General features: G+C 30.7%; 1 protein-coding gene across 2 annotated transcripts; it reads right to left on the reverse strand.

Moving 5' to 3' along the window:
* Positions 13,722 to 19,564, reverse strand: LOC109358998 (probable alkaline/neutral invertase D). Of its 2 annotated transcripts, XR_002109023.1 has the most exons (6): positions 19,415 to 19,564; positions 18,057 to 18,452; positions 17,146 to 17,577; positions 15,941 to 16,499; positions 13,985 to 14,347; positions 13,722 to 13,925 (listed from the first exon to the last, which is right to left on the reverse strand). XR_002109023.1 is itself a non-coding variant. In XM_019603483.1 (5 exons), exons 2-5 carry the CDS (start codon positions 18,432 to 18,434, stop codon positions 14,052 to 14,054), a joined length of 1,665 nt encoding a protein of 554 aa, XP_019459028.1. In that variant the 5' UTR covers positions 18,435 to 18,452; positions 19,415 to 19,564; the 3' UTR covers positions 13,722 to 14,051. The 2 variants fall into 2 exon arrangements, 1 of the variants encoding a protein (XP_019459028.1); XM_019603483.1 differs by having other exon boundaries at positions 13,722 to 14,347.

Here is a 21,289-nt window from a genome sequence, read left to right on the forward strand (position 1 = left end):
AAAATTTCATGTACATCATTATCCAAGTCATTTTATACAAATTAAGAACATTTTGATCATTGCAACAGATTTAAAGCTAAACATTCATTCATTGATCAATCAATTGCAAGGAATCGATTACAAGTACATAATTTCAATAAAAGCACAAAGGTATAATATAGTATGTCATGCGTGTTCAATTCAAAGTACAAAATAACAAGTTATGAGATTACAATGCAAATACCAAAATACGCAAACCATAAACTCCTAAACCAGAACCTAACTAGTACAAACTAGACGCCCTAAGCTAGACTAACTAGGAGGTGGTTGTGGGAAGCCACCGAAGGTTCTTAACAGAAATTTAAGCTACTCGAACCGATTTTGATTTTCTTCTTCTTATCGACGAAACTCCTTCATGAGTCTATCCTCCATGGATTATATTCTTGATTCAATCCACTCATTTAGGCGTTTTTCCATGGCATCCAGGTGAGCCAAATCAAATGAAGGTCCTTGAGGCATATTAGAAGTCTCCCATGTCGTTGCTCTTGGTTCTACTCGCCTTGGTCACCATCCTCTTCCTTATCAGATAAATCCAAATTAACTATATTCCTATGGTACTTCTGATACATCCATTCATCTCCATATTTGAAAATACTCATCATGTGAATGAGACTCTCATTCACCATATGCTATCTTGGATTTATAGCAATAACCTTCATACCAAATGTGTCGATCCCAATATGATCAATGACACGAGAGATAAATATCCCATAAGCTAGTAATCTCGAGGAAGAAGAGGCAATTCCATACATTACCTTCAAAATCTCATCAGGGAAGCTAATCAGAATATCTTCATTGATAGCAAACATCAATTTCAAATCATTTACCGTTGGTTACGCGTGATTAGTGTTGCGCTGAACCAGGATATATGCATTCAAGTAATGCAACAGCCTATTCTCCACAGATAATGATCCAACATTAGTAATCTCACATTTGACGAAGTAACGCAATCCTCTTAGACACAAATTATACATTTTTATAGAGTCGTACACACTCCATTTCACATCATTATAGTCACCAAGAGGTCCACCATCACATGTCAAGCCTCCAATAGCCTTAAACAGCTCACCATTAATCAAAATTAACTTCCCTTACACCATGTTGAAATAACCACCACCCCTATAGTGAAAATTCACATAAAACTCCTGAACCAAAGATGGGTATATGTTGTTGTTTAGCTCTATAAATCTTATTGACCTTTGAACATCTAATCCATGTGGGAACTGGAATCCTTGCTCCATCATCCATACCATGTCAGCATAACAGATATAGGTAGGTTTCCGGTCGATAAATCTAGCCAACCTTTCTGCTTGAAGAGCATGAGCATAGAAAAGATCTAAGCCTAAAGAGGGATTCTGCCCAACCATAGAAGATGACCCTCCAACATCCAAATTTCTCACACGCCTCAGATAGCAATGATAATGTTTGATTCCAGCAGTATGTTTCACTCTCTTGGGTCTATCTTGATTCATTTTGACAGAAATAATGGATGGATAATCGATTAGAGAGGGAAACCGAATTAGGGTTTAGAAAGGGGTAACTATGGTAACATGAATTTAAGACGAATTGATGGGTTAGAGATTAAGAGGAGGAAAGAAATAAAAATGGGGTAGCTCGAAATTCAGTTTGAGGACGAATTCCAAGATAAAATTTGGAGAAGAAGACAAAATACACTTGGTTAGGGTGTGAAAGAACTGAACTCAGTATTGTGTCTGAATCTGGTGATTTAGTCGATTAACTATTGTGTTAATCGATTAACGGAATTGACATTTTAGCACAGGTAATCGATTAAGGGCATTGATAATCGATTAATACTCACAGAAAAATGCATAGGTAATCGATTAGAACACAGAACAATCGATTAAATAAGTCACTAAGCCAAATTTTGGCACAATTTGGATTAGTCTAAGGGTTTACTAAGACTCCATTAGAAAGAACCTATATTGAATAATTAATAAACACTAAACCAGAGTCAAAACACATGAAAGCATATTCAATCAAGAAATCTTACATTTATTGGTGATAAGTGTGATTATGTAGGATTATCTAGGCATCTTAGCATGTATTCAACCACTTAACATAATATCAAGCAATATATATGATAGAACGATAAAAAATAGAACTTGCCTCGATATATAATTACATCTTTTGTTTTACCTCATCCTTATCAAGATACTAGAAGGTTGCCATATTTTGAATTCTTCTTTGGCCTTTCTTCAAGTTCTTGATTCTTGTCTTTCTTTTCTTGCATAACACTTTAATCTTTTGAATATACACTCTTTCAGAATCTAAGAAACTTTTTGCAAGTATGACAAACTCATAATAAAGAAATGTGAAATGCAAGGTTTCTTTGCACAAGATTTGATATTATGATTCTTGAAAATCTTTCTCTAAAGATTCTTTTTCTCCATTTTCTCTCTTTTTCAAAAACACTTAGAAAAATATCTCTTTAGATATGAAAGTGTATGAAAAATGTGATATTCGAAATATGTATATTCAATAATCTCTTTATGTATATTATGTGCAAAATGGAAAAAGTTGGGTTAATATAGAGTTCTATTTTCTAGTGTAGGTAATTGATTATCATTCTTTCTAATTGATTAGCGATCCTTTAAAATTCAAAAAACCAGAAACTGTAACTACCATTAATCGATTAATCTGATACTTAATCAATTAACAAGTACCCAATTTTGCATAGCTTAATCGATTAAAATAAACCTTAATCGATTAAGGGTTTTCTGAGAAAAATATTTCAATGTGATATGAACCTCCTACATGATTTGTAAAAGTATGACGCATGAATTTGAATGATGTATGATTTAAAACTCTTTTAATGCATCAAAATCATATGATCTTGTATTTATGAATGTGCATTTAAATCATGTATGTATGCATGTAAGTCTCATTTTAGTTATGATCAATTTTTAGATTGTGAGACTTCCATTAAGGTTCACCTAGCCTAGACTCTACCCAATCAAACATCCTAAGACCTAATAGAAATAGAAAAACACTTAGCTTCTAGATATTCTTAATATTTGAGCTCGAGTGGACCTGAGCCTTGACTTTGGCTTTGTTGTTGACTTTGTTATTTGTTGATTTGTCCATATCTTTATGCTAGATCTTTGATTACAAATTTATCTACCATCTTTGTTTTCAACCTTTGTCTTCATCTAATTTGGTTGTCGATCTTAGTCTTTATCAAACTTTTGTTGTTGATCTTTGTCTTCATCAAAATTCATGTGATGCATGTTTGCATTTTCAGGTATTTATATGGTGGAGGGTAATTAATTTGGGTGGTTGGAGGTTGAGAATTATAAAGTTGGATTATTGGGGGTTGATGGGTTTATATTGGTGTAGTTGGATGGTGGGGGATTTTAAATAAAAGATAGAAAATAAATTGTTTATTTTTTAAAAAAAATAGTTATAAAATTTAAATAAATATTTATGCAATTTTCAAAAAAAATTATTTAGAAAAACTAAAAATTAAAATAAGAAAAAAAGGGTGGGACACGCAGCCATTACAGCGTGTCACCACTTCAACATGCGACATATGTGTCACTAGTTGAAGTGGTGACAAACTACATTGGTAGCGTGTTTCACCCCCTCTTTTTGTTTTTTTTACTTTTCAATTTTATTTTTATTTTTTTGGGCCAATCAGCATGCGAAAACATGTCAATGTAGAAATAATTTAATAATGAGTTGACTTTACTACTCATTTTGGTAAATAGTTTATTTTTACTATCTTATTTTGATAAATATTTTTTGGACTACCCACAAATTAATAAATAGTTTTTAAACTCCACTATTTACTTAATTATTTTTAAAAAGTACATTATTGAGCTAAATTAGCACATGATGGTAATAATACTATGGCAACCACGCCATTTAGATGAACACACAAAGACAACATGATTGGCCAACAAAAGACCCAATCTACCATAGAAAAATATCAATTACTTGTAAGTTGTAAATTCTTAAAATGAATAAGCAATAAGTTCTAGACTAATTACCCATCACATTTCTATTGAATTCTTAGTATTTTCCTCTCACCCTCTGTCTGTCGTAATTTCTTTTTGGGTTTAAATCATCTCTAATACTCTCCATTTGAGTATAGTTTAGTATAAATTATGGAGGGAACTATTAGTAATGAAATATACTCTACAACACTCCAATTTTTCAATTTTTTATATTTTCCAAATTATTCTTATTTAAAATTACTTAAAATTAGAGTCAAAATTATTTTATATTTATTATTCAAAGTATACTACATTACTACTCAAACTCTCAATATAGTAAAAAAAATTTCATTCATCATAGTGCATAAAATTATCATTAGTATCCAATGAAATTATAATTGGGTTGCTATGAATTGAAAATAATAATTTCCTAGGATCATGCTGAATTCAGAAGGAGGTGGATGTAAAATATATAAATACTTATTTGATCTTACATTGTTACAAAGTGAAGGTGAAGGCTACTTAACCTAAAGGTGAGGTTGTGTTGTGGGTTCTGATTCTAAAGGTTGGGAATGATGATTTTCAAGCAAGTATGTTGTTAGGAAATTATTGGGTAAATTTTAAGTGGAGTTCTACCAAGTGAAGGGGTATTTGTAGACTATGGAAGTGTTGCAGGTTCACTCAAGGAATGAGATACATGAAATATATTTATGATATGACTTTAAAACTTTTTATTCACCTTTCTTCAATGTCAAATTTTTACTTGAAAATAAGCCTTTAAAGGTTGTTTAGGACTTGTTTATGAGTTAGAATTTAAAGGGGGGCCAAGGGAAACATGAGAGAAATACACTTGTGAGAAAGTTTTGAAACATTATTTTCTCTTTCTTTAGTGGTTTAAAGAAACTCCTAATAAGTTTGAGTGTACACAATTTTATAATTGATTTCATTTTTAAGAACTCATTTAAGCCTTCCTTTTTAGTATACTAGAATTTATGTATATGAAAACTTAATTTTGTCCAATATTTTTATGTCTTAATTACTTAAATGAAAATTAAAGAAATAAAAATAAAATAATAGCACAACCCAACTTGACATTTTGTTTGGCATAAATACAAAACTTAAATGAATGCTTTAAAAAAGGTGTAAAACTTCCAAATGTCTTATCCTTTACTCCTTCATAGACAATTTATGCTACTTTTTTCATGACTTATGCAAAGTTGAAAAAGTCTTCTTCTACCAACAAAATATTGGTCCAGTGGTATAAGGCTCTGTTAAATTTTCAGGATGACCAAAAAGTCAAGAGTTCAATTCTTGGAAGTGATACTTGTTAAAAAGGATAATCATGCATCTCGAAAGAGGTTAGCTTCTTATCTATAGGGTGGAAAATATCCTGGTAATACAAAAATGCATCTACTCACAATGACTCCATCAACTTGAAATACCAATCTCAAAATAAAATCCCAATGACAAACTTAGCAAGGAGGAAGAGAGGGTTCAAAAAATCAAAGCACAACATACATTTTCACCTTCCAAGAAAAATCCAATCAATTTTATTATTCTTTCACTAAACAAAACTCAAAACAACCACTAATACTAGAAACAAACTTATATAAAATACCTATTTGCCACCAATTAACTATCACACCACAATTCATTGAAATCAAAGAAAATTAACTCATCTAAATTCATGCATTAAAATTAATAGATTTAAATGGATACAATCTAATGAATAATTTTAATAATTAATGGATTCAAATTAATTTATTATATCCAATAGATATTCATGGATATATATATATATGGATGCATATTCAATCCATCCAAAAAACAAACATTCACAACTTCTTTACTTTCCAAATTCTTTTATTATCCCAACTCTCACTTTCTTGTATGTGTTTCTTATTCTCACTTTAATCTTTTTAACAAATTAAATTCTCATATTGACCTATATTCTTATTATCTCTAGCTCAAATAATAGTAAGATCAATGGTAGAACATGTAGATATGGTTAATATTCAAAGTTTGTTCTTAAATACATAACATATATAAGTAATTGTTAAAAATTGTACATGTATACATACTTGTAGCATGTTGAAAAAAATCAATTTATTAAATTTCAATTTTTTTTAAGTGTTTCTTAAATAATATTTTTTAAATGAACTTTAAAAATGACTTTTTTTTAATGTTTTAAAAATGCTTTAATGAAATAGTATTTTTTAAATGATGATTTTATGAAAAAAGTATTTTTAGTTTCAATTAAAAAAATAAAAGGATTATATATTTATTCATCCAATGCATTGAAATGGATTCTGAAAGTGCAAAGAGTCAAGACCTTCACATTTAAGGCTAATCGAAGTTTTGATGAAAAAACGGACACACAAGAAAGCTTGAAGATCGTTCAAAAAACAACAAGCCGAAGACTTATAGGTTGCACATATAGACTTAGGGCGTTATAATATTTACTTGTATTAGAAGTCTTAAGATGATTGACTAAGTAGGCTCATGCATACATATGTATAGTCTAATGCATTAAAAGGTATTATATTTTGAAAAACTATGTATAGCATTCCATATCATATAGGTGGTTTACCATACATCAGGAAAAACATTTTTAAATCAGTATAATCGATTAAGCAGTTTGCATAATCGATTATCTAGAATTCAGTTACTAACTGATCTGATGTTGTTAGCACGTTAATCGACCAAGATACTATATAATCGATTAAGACGTAACATAAAACTGATTTTTAACAGCCCGTTAATCGATTAAGAGGATGAATAATCGATTAATATCAGTATCAGTAGGATTAGTATAAATATTGTAATTCTTACCAATGTGGCAAAACTTGCATATTTCGAATATAGTTAGAGAGTATACATTTTCATAGATTGTATTACAATGAGAAAGTGCATTTAGAAAACTTAGAGAGTGAGAGCATTCTAAGTTAGGCTTAGAAATTAAATCAATGCATGTTTTCTCTAGTTTTCTATGCATTGCATTCTTGCATATAGTTCTTGATTTCTTTGAGAGAAAAGTGAGGAAAATCCTTTTTTTGAAAAGAGGGCAAATCAATTTTTTGAAAACCTAATGCATTAAATTTCATTTAGAATTGGATTCTTGTGGATTTTATACTTTGTGTTTTAGATTGAGTTTCAAGTGTTGAATCCGAGTATTAAGTACTCAAGTCAACTCAATATAATTTGTTTTGAAAAAGGAAGTTGATCTCTTTGTGAATTGTTTCACTACAAGATAGATCTTGATAATATTCACAGAGACTAAGAGGTATTGGTTCGAGCGATACTGAGGTTGGGACCGAATCACGAAAGGATATGAGATCTTAGTAGGCGATTTAGTTAGGTCAAACATAGGTTGTCAAGCTCATAGGTTCTAAGAAAGGATCAGCTTAGTTTTTCTATTTTTGTAATTGAAAGTGTGTTTGTAAACTTACAGTTGCAATAGTGAAGAAAAATCTCCCAAGATCAGAAGGGGAGACATGAATGTAGTTTGCAGTGGACTGCAAACGAACCAAGATAAAAATTCCTTGTGCACCTCTTTCTATCCCTAATTTCTTTACTTTGTTGATTAATTGTGTTAATATGAGTTGCATGTTATAATTTGTTTTAATGTCTTTATGTAACTTCAATAATCAATCAATTGTATAAAGATCTGGTAATCGGTAACTAGATGTGCAAGAAACCAAAGAATCAAGTTGTGCAAGTGTCAGTATAATCGATTATCCACAAGTATAATCGGCTAAGTCCAAGCATTGTTTAATCAATTAAAATCGAGCTTAATCGATTAAGTGCAGTTTGTTTTAGTTTTGCACAAATTATAGGAAAAATGGAGTAAGTGATCTGCAACACCTATTCAACCCTCCATTCTAGGTGTATTTGACCTGCTGATACCCAACAATTCATGATGAATTGAAATTTATCAATTCAATTTAGATATGGATAAATTGAATAATTTAAAATATTCTTTAATGTATTTGTATAGATTAATGGATGACTTTCTATCTATTTGATGAAAAATGAACCTCTCCATTAATGGAGAGACAAGTGCATATATTTCTAGAGTAACCAATATTTCATGAATTGCATGGTGGTTCATTCGAATCTTACCAATGGTAAGTTGTTCTTGTTGGGCTTTTGATAGGCTTAGCGGTGGAAGAATAACACTATTTTGGACACTTTGACTTGAGATATCAATTTTGTTGCTACTCGAGCTCATCAGTAGTGTAGAGACTGATTAGTTATGAAGGGCTCAAGTACTTCGATCCTAGCACTTATGCTTTCAAGTGGTCGATATGTGTAGATGGGCAAGTGAAGCTAAATGTCGACGACAATTGTTCTATGAGGACCAATTCTATGGGCGGTGGTAGCGCCATTCATAATCATGAAGGGATTTGGCTACTTGGTTTCTCTTTAAGCCTCAGGATTGGCACTACTATAGAAGCTGAGCAAATAGCAATGGAGCACGGTCTTCTTTTGGCTTGGGATAAGGGTTTCCGTTCTATTGTTCTTGAATGTGATTGATTGTCTGGAGGTCTTGCAAATTGTCATAAAGGATATTGTTGTCAGATTCCACAAGATTGCATGAGTGGTGAATTAGATTCATAAGTTGCTCTCTTGTAGTTGGGTGAGTCAGATCAACTTCATTCCTAAAGAGGCTAATTCTTTGGCAGGCTTTATAGTGAAGATTGGTGTTCTTTCGGGCTAAGGCCTCCAACTTTGGGCTACCCCTCCGATTAGAGCATGTGATATTTTAGAGATAAATCTTTCTCCTTAGTTCTTTGTTTTTTTATGTACCAAAAAAAGATGTAGAAACATTGTTTTATTGTAATTAATTAAGGTAAAGACAATATAACCATCACAATTTATAACCGTTAAACAACCCATTAATCTCACTTCATCAATAGCAAACAAACCCATTCTTCATCACCCAAAATGAATCAACTAAATGCCATCTTGAAACAATATCTGCCACTCAAAACAAATCATCTAAGAAGGAAATTACGTGAACCACAATATCTACTATCACGATTGCGCTAAGATCTTGTCAGAGTTGTCGCACCTTGTCCTCTCGTCAACTATAATTTTAATTGCTATTCAATAATTTTTAGTTGTAGGTCTTTTAATGTAATAGATATTATTGATTTGGTCACAATCAAATATTGGAGTTAGTTTTCAATTATTGAGGACACATTTATTTTATTTTCACATTGGTCTATGATTTTTAGTTTGCCCAAAAATAACAAATCATTGTGGACTCGAACTCTCAATGTCTATTATAATGGAATAAATTACTTATTTTAATAACAAGGCATTAGTTTAGTGGTGTAGTGCCCCACTAAATTCTTAGAAGATTAATAATGCGATTTGTTAGAAGAGACAGTCACACACTCTAAAAGTGATTAATTATTACCCATAGAATGATGGAATATCATTAGTTAAACCAAGAAAGTACATGTTTTATAAATTGATTTTACTTAAAAAGAAAATTGTATAAAATTTATTTCCATTTATTATGCTTGCATATGATAACCTAATACTCTTAGGACCTCATTGAAATTAAGAGGTTATCCCAATATAAATAGAGTATAATTTCTATATTTTACTGTAAAAGATTTATATATAGTCATTATATTGTATTAAAGATTCAAGAATGATTAAATATTAATAATGAATGATATAGTGAGAGTGTATTAATCTTTTACACTATAAGTATATGTATTTTTTCTCATATAAATAAACTTTTGAATGAAATTGTGAGAGTAATAACTTTGTGACATAAATATATTGACAAGCACAAAAGTAATATAAAGTTATATCTTCCAATGTCATCTTTAATTGTTACAAACACTAATACCTATTTTTTTTATTCAATTCCAAGTACAATAACCTCAAGTATCAGAGTAATAGATACATTCCTCAGTATTCCAACATTCAATGGCTATTGAAATATTTTGATATTTTAGGTTAATATTGTATTGGACTAGTAATTAGTTTAAATTCACTTACCTTTTATTTGATTAGTTAATTTGAGTTTTAATTATTAGGTTAGTTAATTTTTCTTCCTTTTATATAAGGCCTTCATTGTAATTTTGTCATCCACTCATTCAATTCATTGAATCATTCCTTTCAACCAATGAAGATACACATTTCTTATTTGCTCCTTGATTTCTGTACGGGAGAAGAAGGTCAAAGCAAAAATAAACTTATGCACCTTGCAACAATTGTAAATGATACCAAAAAAATATTATTGGCTTAGTCACGACTGATTTGCTCTCTTTAAGACGTTTCATAGTACTATCCAAAATATGCAAACAAACTATCAACTGTGTCGTCCATAAGATAAAACAGTCAAATTCTATGTTTTCGAATTCTTATTGCACTGAAAGAATCAATCTCGAATATAATCACAATATAACTATCACTGTCAATTCTTGAAATACCCACAATATGACTACTTATGTCAATTCTCGAAATTTCCACTTCCCACTACCTGGCTACCACTGCGAAGTGTACCGAAAATGCTTAGGCAGAGGGGAAGATAAGTTGAGGAAATGCGTTTTTCTAATAGGGAAGACCCCTATTAATAGTCTGAGACCCCCAATGGCTAAGGAGAAATAAGGTGGTTTGGTTAGGATGAAGAATTTAAGAAATAAAATGAATGAGGTTCAGGTTCGAGTCTCATCCACAACAAATATTAACATTTGCCCATAAAAAACTGCAATGATTATTTTGATCTATTTATAATGTGAATAAAAGTCATATTCTATTTACACCAAGTAAATAATTTTTGTAGTGATTCTTGTATTGCAAGTTACCTTTTTTCCAACACTACAATATCTATTATGCGTCTCTTCAATAATACAACATATTATGTTTGTCCTTTTAATTTTTAACCCACTTAAATGGTCGCTTGACCTCAGTTCAGATTCGACACAAAATATTTATTGATCATGAGAGAGAACTTTCCTAGTTTACTAATCTTACTCCATGTGAGGTAAGATTTTGCACATATATCTTTCTCAAATATCATTATGACCGAAAGCTTTATATATTAGGTCATTCTTTATTATATATACATGGGTGTATATTTTTAAGTGAGAATAATTGTTATTATGAGTAATGAGAATAATTAATATGAATGAGAATAACACTCTTCATCAATACACATTCTTTTTTAACTAAAACAAGAAAAGAGGGAAACTCATCTTCTATTACTTTCTAGTTTTAATTTATTTTTCTCCAAAAGTGAAAATCTAAAGCTTCAACATAAGAAAAAGATTTGGAAATAACATTTATATTTCAATCTTGGTTGGAATTACTTAAAACAGAAAAGATGGTAATAAACACTTGAAGCAAAGCATAATATAGTAAAGAGTTAGATCTAGAAATCTTCACAATAGTCTATTTGCACATTGATTTCTTATAAGAAATAAAAAATGGAGAGGGATCCATTTACATAAAGAATAAGTTTAAAAAAATTATTTCATATTTTAGCTATCAATTTTAGGGAAATTTAATGGTTTGAATTAATGAGTAAATCTAAACTATTAGAATTCCCTATAATTTATGGCTATAATGTGGAGTAAGTTAACTTACTCTTGGAGTAAATGGATCACTCTCCATTAAAAATTTATTTTCCTATTTTCCTTTCACCTAATGTTTTTTTTATAAGTCGAATTTTGGTATAAAAGTACTTTTCATCTATCATTTTTAAAGTTAAATGTAGAACAGTAGAAGTGAACTGAATTATTATTTCTTCAAAGTATAATTATTACATAATGATATTGCCTTTAGCAATTTGAGGCATCCAATTACAAACACTCAACTAAACGGTTGTTCTTCCTACTCTACACTTAGAGTTAGTTTGGAAGTTAGATTTTGGAGAAAAAGAAAGAAAAATGGAAGGCTTGAGAGTCATCTCAAAAGTGTATTTCATGACTCACAAATCTTCTATTTCTCTTCTTTTATCTCCAATATGACAATAATATCATATACCCAGTTAAAGTAGTCAAAATCGAAAAATACTAGTAAAATTATATTGTATCGATCAAAATTGGTTTATTTACGGAAAAAAGTCATATTTTTTAAAAAGATACATAAGAAATTCGAACTTTAAACCTAATAAAATTTGTAACATGTTAATCAGTGAATCATTACGATAATCAGATTATATGTTGTAAAAATAATATTTTAATTTTTAATTTATTATAAAATATATAACTTAATAACACTTTTTGGTTGAATTGAGAGGTCATAAGAATATATGGGAGAAATGATAAGAGCAATAACTTTATGGCAAGAATATATTGAGAAACACATGTTATAAAATTAGAGAAAATATATATTACAATATCATTTTATTATTCACCATTTATTTATTTTATTTATATTTTATTATTGGCTTGTGAATAATATATTTGTCCGTGCATGCATCTTTACCGATGTATATTACACTAATAAAATTATTATTGAACTTACATTTATATCTTCCGGTATTATCAAATTTGATGCATTACCAACAGTGGCAACATTTTTTGGCGCATTTCCAATTATAGTAACCTAAAGTATCGCAATAATCGATGCAATCTTCGGTTTCCAAACATCCAGTGCAATAGGTTGCTGTCATGTAATCCAAAAAATGAAAGAAATTTGCTTAAAGGAAATGAAAGAATATATGCAAGGAAATGAAAGAAAATGGAAAAAAGGGTAAAAGAAACTACTCACACTTGGTTGAAATAATAAAAATGGAGAAGAAAAAGAGGACTAAGGCATAAACAAACTTGAGAAATTTAGCCATGGTTTTTTCTCATCAGCTTATAAACAAATAGAATTAGTTGATTGCTTTATAATCTAAATAAAAGTCGTATTCAATTCACCCCAATTGAATAATTATTTAGCATTTCTTGTATTATGAGTCACCCTTTTCTAGTATTGAAATCATTAACATTTCTTTAATGCATTACCATCTTATAATCTATTTAAAGTCGTATTCAATTTACAACTCACATTTTTTAATATTGAAATCATTAGTGTTTCTTCAATGCAATTAATAGTTCTAGGGACTCTTTAGCATTATTTATTGTGATTGATAATTTTTATTTGTAATATGTTTGAGTACCCCAATACTTTTATACTTTTTTTATAACTACTTTTACCTTTTTTGGTAAAGAATTAATTCCTTTCAGAATTTGTGATTGCCTTCAACAAGTGTTGTTCTCAACAATCAAAATTTTGACTTTAGAGATCCAATACGGTCTTACAGACCAACGTCTTTTTGGTTCAACAATGTACTTTGACTTATAATATAAAACTTATTGACAAATAAAACATGATATTATTCTTAATATAAATATTAAGTAAATAAATTAATTATCAATGGGTGTTTGGTTAGGGTGATGTGTGTTTTCACCTTAATTTTTGGATATATAGAAAATACTAATTTAGGTAACGTAAGTAAATATTTATGTTATAAATAACAAATTAAATTATAAAACACAAATTATATTATAGAAAGCAATTATAAGTATTGTTAATATTATTATTAAATACATATTGCTTTTGTTGTTTGCCTTCATTGTTTATGTGGGAAAATGAGCATCTCCTATTATTCTGGTGGGAAGTTTCAGAATGAAGTGGGGAGTTGGGAGAGGATTAGGGTGAATGGATTTCTACAAGATCGACTAATAGAACATGAAAATTATGTGGTCTCCTAACAAGAAAAACTTTCATGATATATGAACTTGAATCACCATCTTCACAAGGATAATGTCACTCACAATATCAATCCTCATTCCTTACAATACATCAATACTCATTCTCATTACCCTTCAACTACTAATGCTAGTTTGAAAAAAATCATGATATAAGTGGGCATCTATTTCACACAAGCCAAAGTTTCAATCAAGCCTAGAATGAAGAAAATTGCCAAACTCTTTATAAATGTCAGTGCTGTAATGAAATAACAAGAACAATGACCTTTTGTGTAAGTGTTGCTCTATTCATTTTTCTGATCATTTTCTATAATTTGCCAGAAGATGATTATTAGCAAGTCCAAGAAGATGATCTTTTAATCACAGGCCTCATATGTCTGTCTTCTTCAAGGGAAATCATACCCAAGTGAGAGGGATCCTCTAGCATCATCTTTGCCACTAGATAACCTGCAATGGACCATGTTTGGTATTTTCTTGCCTGTTTCCCAATATATCTCCCAAGCTTACCATCATAATACTCCGGCCACCCATCCTTCAGTAATCGATTCTCGGCCAGCTCGATTGCACGCCTTGCTATTTGTGGTCGCCCAGTTTTGATGCAAGCAGCCGTTAGTAGCCACAAGAGCACTGCATTCAAGTGGATGAAGCAAAAGAAATTAAAAATCAAGTAGAAAACCCATCACTCCAAAATGCATCATTGACAGCAGTTAGAGTAGCTTTCTGTGGCAAAATAACAAAATTGTCCCCATTTTCCTTGTGTTTTCATGATATATAAGTTATCAAATAGAAAATTGCCCCCACAAGAGCACTGTATTCAAGTGAATGAAGCAAAAGAAATTAAAAATCAAATAGAAACACCATCAAACTAAAATGCACCATTGGCAGCAGGTAGAGTGGCTTTCTGTGACAAAATAACTTGATCACAACACTGTCCCCAATTTCTGTGTTTTCATCAAATATAAGTTACCAAATAGAAAATTGTCCCCACAAGAGTATTGCATTCAAGTGAATGAAGCAAAAGAAATAAAAAATCAAATAGAAAACCCATCAAACTAACATGCACATTGGCAACAGATAGAGTAGCTTTCTGTGACAAATAACAAGTTATAATATTGATCACAAAATTGTCCCCATTTTTCCTGTGTTTGCATCAGATATAAGTAAAGCCATTTGCAACTTTACTAATATTCAAACATTGTGCATTCAACACCTACCCCCATGCTGTTCTTAGTTCATGATGGAGGTTATGATGTGGACATGGCTTTCTTTTGCTTAATGCGTTAAACACAACTAAACATAATTTCAGCAAATTCAATTGTGGTATACAGAAACATCGGGGTTATTGTCTGAATGGCCAAAAAAATCATGTGAAGGAACATGGAGGAAAGTTATTTGGCCAACATCAGAATATTGATAAAACCAACAAAAAGTTCATCCTGCAATATTGATCATGCCATATTCCATTGAAAATTTAACTCAAACAATTAACGCATGCAATCAGGTAAAAATAAAAGACCTAGCGTGAGATTTATCAAATAATGTCCCAAATAGTCCTTCAAACTTTTGTTCATAGGGCAATTTGGTTCTTGAAAAAATAAAGTGCTCAAATGGTCCATAGCCTATATAATTTTTCTTCCATGGGACAGATTGGTCACCAAATGTTTTGACTTCATCCAATTTAATTCAAACTTCTAGAAATTAAATTATACCATGTCCATAAAAGAATTTTAAATAACAATTGTCTCGTGGGAAAGAAATTTAGGGACTATTTGATAATTTTATTTATTTATACACCAAATCCTCCCATGAATTTTTTTTTCTCAAGGGAGTTTATTTATTTCATGGACTAAATTTGGTCATACAACAAATTTCAACGACCAATTTAGGTCTTTAGTTTATTACCATCTCTTACAAGGGACAACGTTACATGTCCAACAATTTATGCCACTTACTATGTCAAAGATTGTTGCTCAACAAAAATAAAATTTAAATGGATATTTAAAAGATTATATGTTAATAGATTATAATTCAGATTTAATTTTATTGAGTTTTAGCACAGTGTGTGGTACAAATTGTGGGAGAGGTAATTTGCTACCGGCTTACAATAAACTGGATAGATATTCCGGGATAAAGAAATAAATAATAATAAATGTGAAGTTATGTGATGCTTTCCAGGTTAAATGAACTTTTAATAATGAAACAAGATGAGGTAAAATAAACCTGGCCAAGATCCTCCGTTATGATAACTCCATCTGGTATTTTTGGGATCACATCCGGTAACTATTCTCCACTCATGGCTCTCTATTGCAGGATAACTAATTTTTAGTGGCATTTCTCCAACCAACTCATCCCAGCGAGCTTCAATAAGATCCATGATAGCCATTGATTGCTCTGGGGTTGCAAGAGAAGATAAAATTGCAACACAATTTCCTAAAACAAACCATCGAAAATCCATCCTTGCAGGACTAACATTTCCTATAAAGTAGCCCCCACGTGTTGGCATAAAGTCAAAAACCCATTCTGGGATTGAATCAGGGATTACATTAAACTTGTTTACTGCAGTATGTGAATACTCCTCAGTCTTATATCGGTAAATCACATTTAGTTGTTGAAAGTCAAGCCAAAAGTAACTCCGCATGTGATAACTAAGTGCATGCAAACGTTTCACAATACGCTCTATAAATTCTTTTCCTTCTGCATCATCTTTCAGCATTGACAAAGCACATCTCAATGCCATGAAGAAAAGTGCTTGAATTTCTATAGGGTAGCCATAAATACCCTGCATAGAAACATAATGATATAATAAGTCTACCAAAGCCAATCTAAGTATAAAGCAATTAATGGTCCACACGCATAAAACAACACTGATTCCAAGAAGCATAAACAGTACCAAGCATTGCATCCCCACAACACCCTTGAATGTAACAGAGGTCATGAGCATAAAACTTATAACGCACTGACTTAGACAAACATTAAAAAGGGCAGCCCAATACAGCTCACGGGGTCTAGAAAGGATAGATGTACATAGTCTTACCCTCACTGATTAAGATAGTGTTTCCAAGATTTCAACACATGACTTCCACGTTAGTCACAAGGCAAGCAATCTTAAAGATTCGTCGAGACACACTCTCATAACTTAAATAAACATTAACAAGCAAAATTAAACATGGCTGATTAATAGAAAAATCTGAGTAATTTGAGATACAAATTTCAAATAAACATTAGCGGCCAAAAGCTACCAGATTAGTTGAGCAAATCTCGTTCATGATAAACTATAAAATAAATCATCCTAATATTAATAAACCTCCAAAACAGAGGAATCAGTTATAAGCTGTTATACATTTATGAATATAGCAGCAAAAATGAACAAAACAGGCAATAATAATTTCATCAAAATGCAGAGAAACAATTGATTTCTTCCCTACCATTCTTCTATCAATCATGGAGCAACCATCAGCACAAAGGAGAGTTGGGAATGTATCAAAACCCTCAGACAGACATAGACTCAATATAAGTCTCATTCCCTTTTGACACTCTGGTGTTTCAGCCAGGCTTAAATCCCCTGTAGACTTTGTGTATGCACGAAGCAAAATGATCCACCAGAATCCAGAGTCAACAGGAGCAACTCTCCCAATAGCACTTTCGCCAAAATCTGCCATGAGAGTATCGGTTTTCCGAACAGGATCATGAAGGACTTTGAAACTAGCTGGCATTGCACCTTCACCAAGCTTAAATCGATCTATTCTTTTTTCCCACCCTTGAAGGTAAAGTGTCTTCAATAAGAAGTTCTTAACTATATCTGGTTCCCCATTCATCAAAAAGGCTAGAGCACTTGGCACGAAATCACGAACAAAAACCTAGAAAGAAAAATTGATTAATATATATTTTACTCACTTTAGGTGCCCTACTTTGGTGTGTGACAACAGAAAATTTTAATTCAGATGCTCTGAGGTTTGTGGCAGTCACCGATATAAAAGCCAAAATTTCTTCTCTAAACACTTGTTCATTCCATTTCATGGGCGAAACAAACTATCTATCATAACCATGTTTACAAAGATAAGCAAGGCATATGAAAAGTAACAAGAAGTCCAAGTGCTATAAAAATTAGCTAACAGGTTTTAGGTAATTATGACTAGGGGGAAAAGAGTTCTATCCAACATATACAAGAACCTACATTTCTGGTAAATTTAGATTCAAACCGCCGTGATAAATAACCATACAGGCAACTTACTTCAAAGCATAATTAAGTTGACAAATGTCATTAACAATTTCCGAAGTTTGTGTAGTCAACCCTAAAAGTGAATTATGAGATTTCAGTATTAGTTGGGAAATCCACCTGATCATAGTTTAGAATTTCCTCTGATTGATGATCAACAGCTGCAATTGTTCCAACTGGCTGGCCTCTGAAATAAACTATAGATTTCCGAAGAGCTTCCCAGGCATCAGCAACCATAGGGTGAGGCTCAAATGAGTTCCGCGCCGATGAACCAGGACTGTTCAAACCAGATCTTGCTCCAGGAGAGGATAAGTCATTATGATCTAAACCTGCTCTTGCTAGACCAATTGACAGTTCACTAAGAGACCTCTCATCAAATGATCTCTGTCTCTCTACATTCAGCCTCGGCTTGTCAAGGAGACGAGAGAGATTGAAATCATCTAAATCAGAGATAGAGCAATTTGAGCCAACATTTCGAAGTCCCAGAGGCCCATCCATTTTCTCAACTTTTCCAATTTACCTGAATGGTTATATCAGAAATAAAGATCTAAAAACCCATAACACAATATGGTCCAAGGTCAAACATAAATCTGAAACAAATAATTTCCTAATTCCTAAAAAAATTACTAGTAAAAACAGATATAACAGTTATAAAACCGATTACTGCATCATAAACATAAAGTATACTCACAAGTATCAAACAAAATGACTCCATTAACTAAAATTCCTCAAATATACAACACTTTTCAAAGATTAACCTCCACAATACGGGAAGAAAAAGTGTTCACAAAAACTAAACTGTAGCTCAACTAAAAGTTGTTAGTTCGATTGGTAAGAGCTTGGTTTACCGAAGTTTTTGCCCTAGAGTCTTATGTATGGAAAAAAATGGCGCGAGAGCTTTCACTCTTACCAGTTATTATTGACTCGACTCAGATTAATGAACTTCCAACTAATAAATAATGAGAAACTCAAACAAACAAAAAAATAGCAGCTCAATGTATATTTTTGGCAAAAATAGAGAACATTATCATGACTTCACAAAATAGTGAAGATGACACATTAAAGAAATATCAAACAAATAAATGTTAAAATATAAAAGTTGCATGAAAATCAAAACTACCTTATCCAGACTACAATCAAAATTCAGTTACAAAAATATTAACACTAGTAACAGATCAAGATCTATAACAACATATATATATATATATATATATATATATATATATATATATATATATATATATATATATATATATATATATATATATATATATATATGTTGTTATAGATCTTGATCTGTTACTAGTGTTAATATTTTTGTACGAAATTTCAGAGAAAGCATTAACAATGCTAGAACTAAACAACAAAATAAACACACAGTTACGTAGAATTCGCAGAAGAGAGTACAAGTTTAACGTCATAACGTAGGAACGGTTAAAATTCAAGTAACTAGAAAAGGAGGGAGAGATAGAGAAATGACTTGGTGACGGCGGCGCGGGAGATTATTACGGCGGCATGGAGGAAAAGATAGCCGGGGAGTTAGGTGAAGAAGGGAGAAAGAGATAAAGTCACGTGAAGAAGGTGATATTTATATGAGAAAGAGAATGGTAGGAAAGAGTGATGAAGAGAGAGGAGAAAGTAACGGTTCGTTTTCCCAAATTAATTCGATTTGGTTTTATTTATTATTTTCTTTTGGATTTGGATAACCACGTTATTACTACCAGTAGTTTTGAACTCGTTTTCCGAAAGAAAACAAATTAATTTTAATAAATAAATGGTGAAGTACTGAGTGTGTATATATTATTTATACTATATGTATATTGTTACATACACTATTGTGAGAATAAAGGGGAAGAATAACAAAATTGATTTTATATAATAAATATGACAGGTTTTTAATGCATTTATTGCAATATGATTTTAAAATGGTTTTGTCTGTATGGAAAAAAAACAAAAGTTTAGTTTGTTTTTCTTAACAAAAAAGTTTAATTTGTGTATACTCTGCTATAAGATAAAATCAATCATTATTTGCGCAAGAATCATAGAGAACGTGTCTCAAGATTTGCACATACTCTTTTTTATGGATAATATAATTGATTAACCCATATGTATGTTGTCTTTGACATATTTTGGCAGGATGGGAGGAACAAGAGTTGAGAGACACTTCTCTTCGACCTTTAATATTTGATTTCTTGTGACTTGTGGGCACTTTTATGCTTTTATATATAATTTGATTTCACATTTGGTTTGGATAGATTTTAAGTGAAAAATCATCCAATTCATAAATGTAATTATCTTATTTAATCAAATTTGATTCAAATATTATACGCATTTTCAAATCTGTGTGGATAGTTTTTGTATAAAAAAAGAAAATTGACACAATAGACAATACATATGCTTCAAAACTTTTGCATATGACTAAATATTAAAGTCTAAAATGTTTTAAAGTAATATACTTACATACATTGATGATAATATTGTCACAACTTATCACACTATTGTTTATATACGTCATAAAGGCATAACTTCATTAGTCCAAAAATTTGTTCCTAGCATCATGTTAATGTAAATAAATAATTATTGTATAATTTTTAAAAAATTACAACTTAATTATGTTCACAACAATGAGTAAAGGCATTCCATTCTTAACATGATGTTATCATTAAAAGAATGAGATAATTGGACATACTAACAAATGATATTTATTTCTTTTTTCATTGTGATTGTTTTGTATGGATAAAATAAATCTAACAAATTAATTGTATCTGTTAAAAGAAATATTATCCCTACATTGTTAATATTTTACCTACATGTCGATCAGAATATATTACTGCGAGCACACATTTTTTAGTCATATTAAATTAACTTTATTAAATCTATGATGCGGATATATGGTTTTTGATTTTGCATTCTAGCTTCTTTCACAATATTAGTGAACTAGAGTGTTAAGTATTAACCACTTAAACACACAATTTTGATTATACAAATTCATAATAAGTCAATTTAATTTGGTTAAGTTTGGATTAGTATGGTCATAGAGTTGGAACAAAAAACAGAACTAGATTGATAGGTTATTAAAATATCAATCCAACATAACCCAACCATATTTTATTTTAATTTATTCTATAGCTATTTTTGGATCATAATTAGTTTATACACCCTTATTTTATGAAAATGGAAATTGGATAGAAGCCATGTTAATTAAGTTATTATTATTTAGAATTTGTTAAGGATAAGTAGTTTAATAATGATAATAATTTTATTACAAACTTAGTGTATAAAGTAAAAGGTCACATTCATCCTATAAAAATGTTGTGGCCACCAAAATATTAGAGTTAGTTTTTTTAAAGTTG

This window comes from Lupinus angustifolius, chromosome LG11, assembly GCF_001865875.1.
Source record: "Lupinus angustifolius cultivar Tanjil chromosome LG11, LupAngTanjil_v1.0, whole genome shotgun sequence".
NCBI classification, from domain to species: domain Eukaryota; kingdom Viridiplantae; phylum Streptophyta; class Magnoliopsida; order Fabales; family Fabaceae; genus Lupinus; species Lupinus angustifolius.

What these genes read in the sequence shown, in the direction of transcription:
- LOC109358998 (XM_019603483.1), bottom strand. Translation starts at nt 18,434, where the DNA reads ATGGATGGGCCTCTGGGACTTCGAAATGTTGGCTCAAATTGCTCTATC. An exon ending in CCATGATTGATAGAAGAATG is followed by an intron (nt 16,500 to 17,145) that starts GTAGGGAAGAAA and finishes GTTTCTATGCAG; the next exon opens with GGTATTTATGGCTACCCTAT. An exon ending in TAACGGAGGATCTTGGCCAG is followed by an intron (nt 14,348 to 15,940) that starts GTTTATTTTACC and finishes ACTTGAATGCAG; the next exon opens with TGCTCTTGTGGCTACTAACG.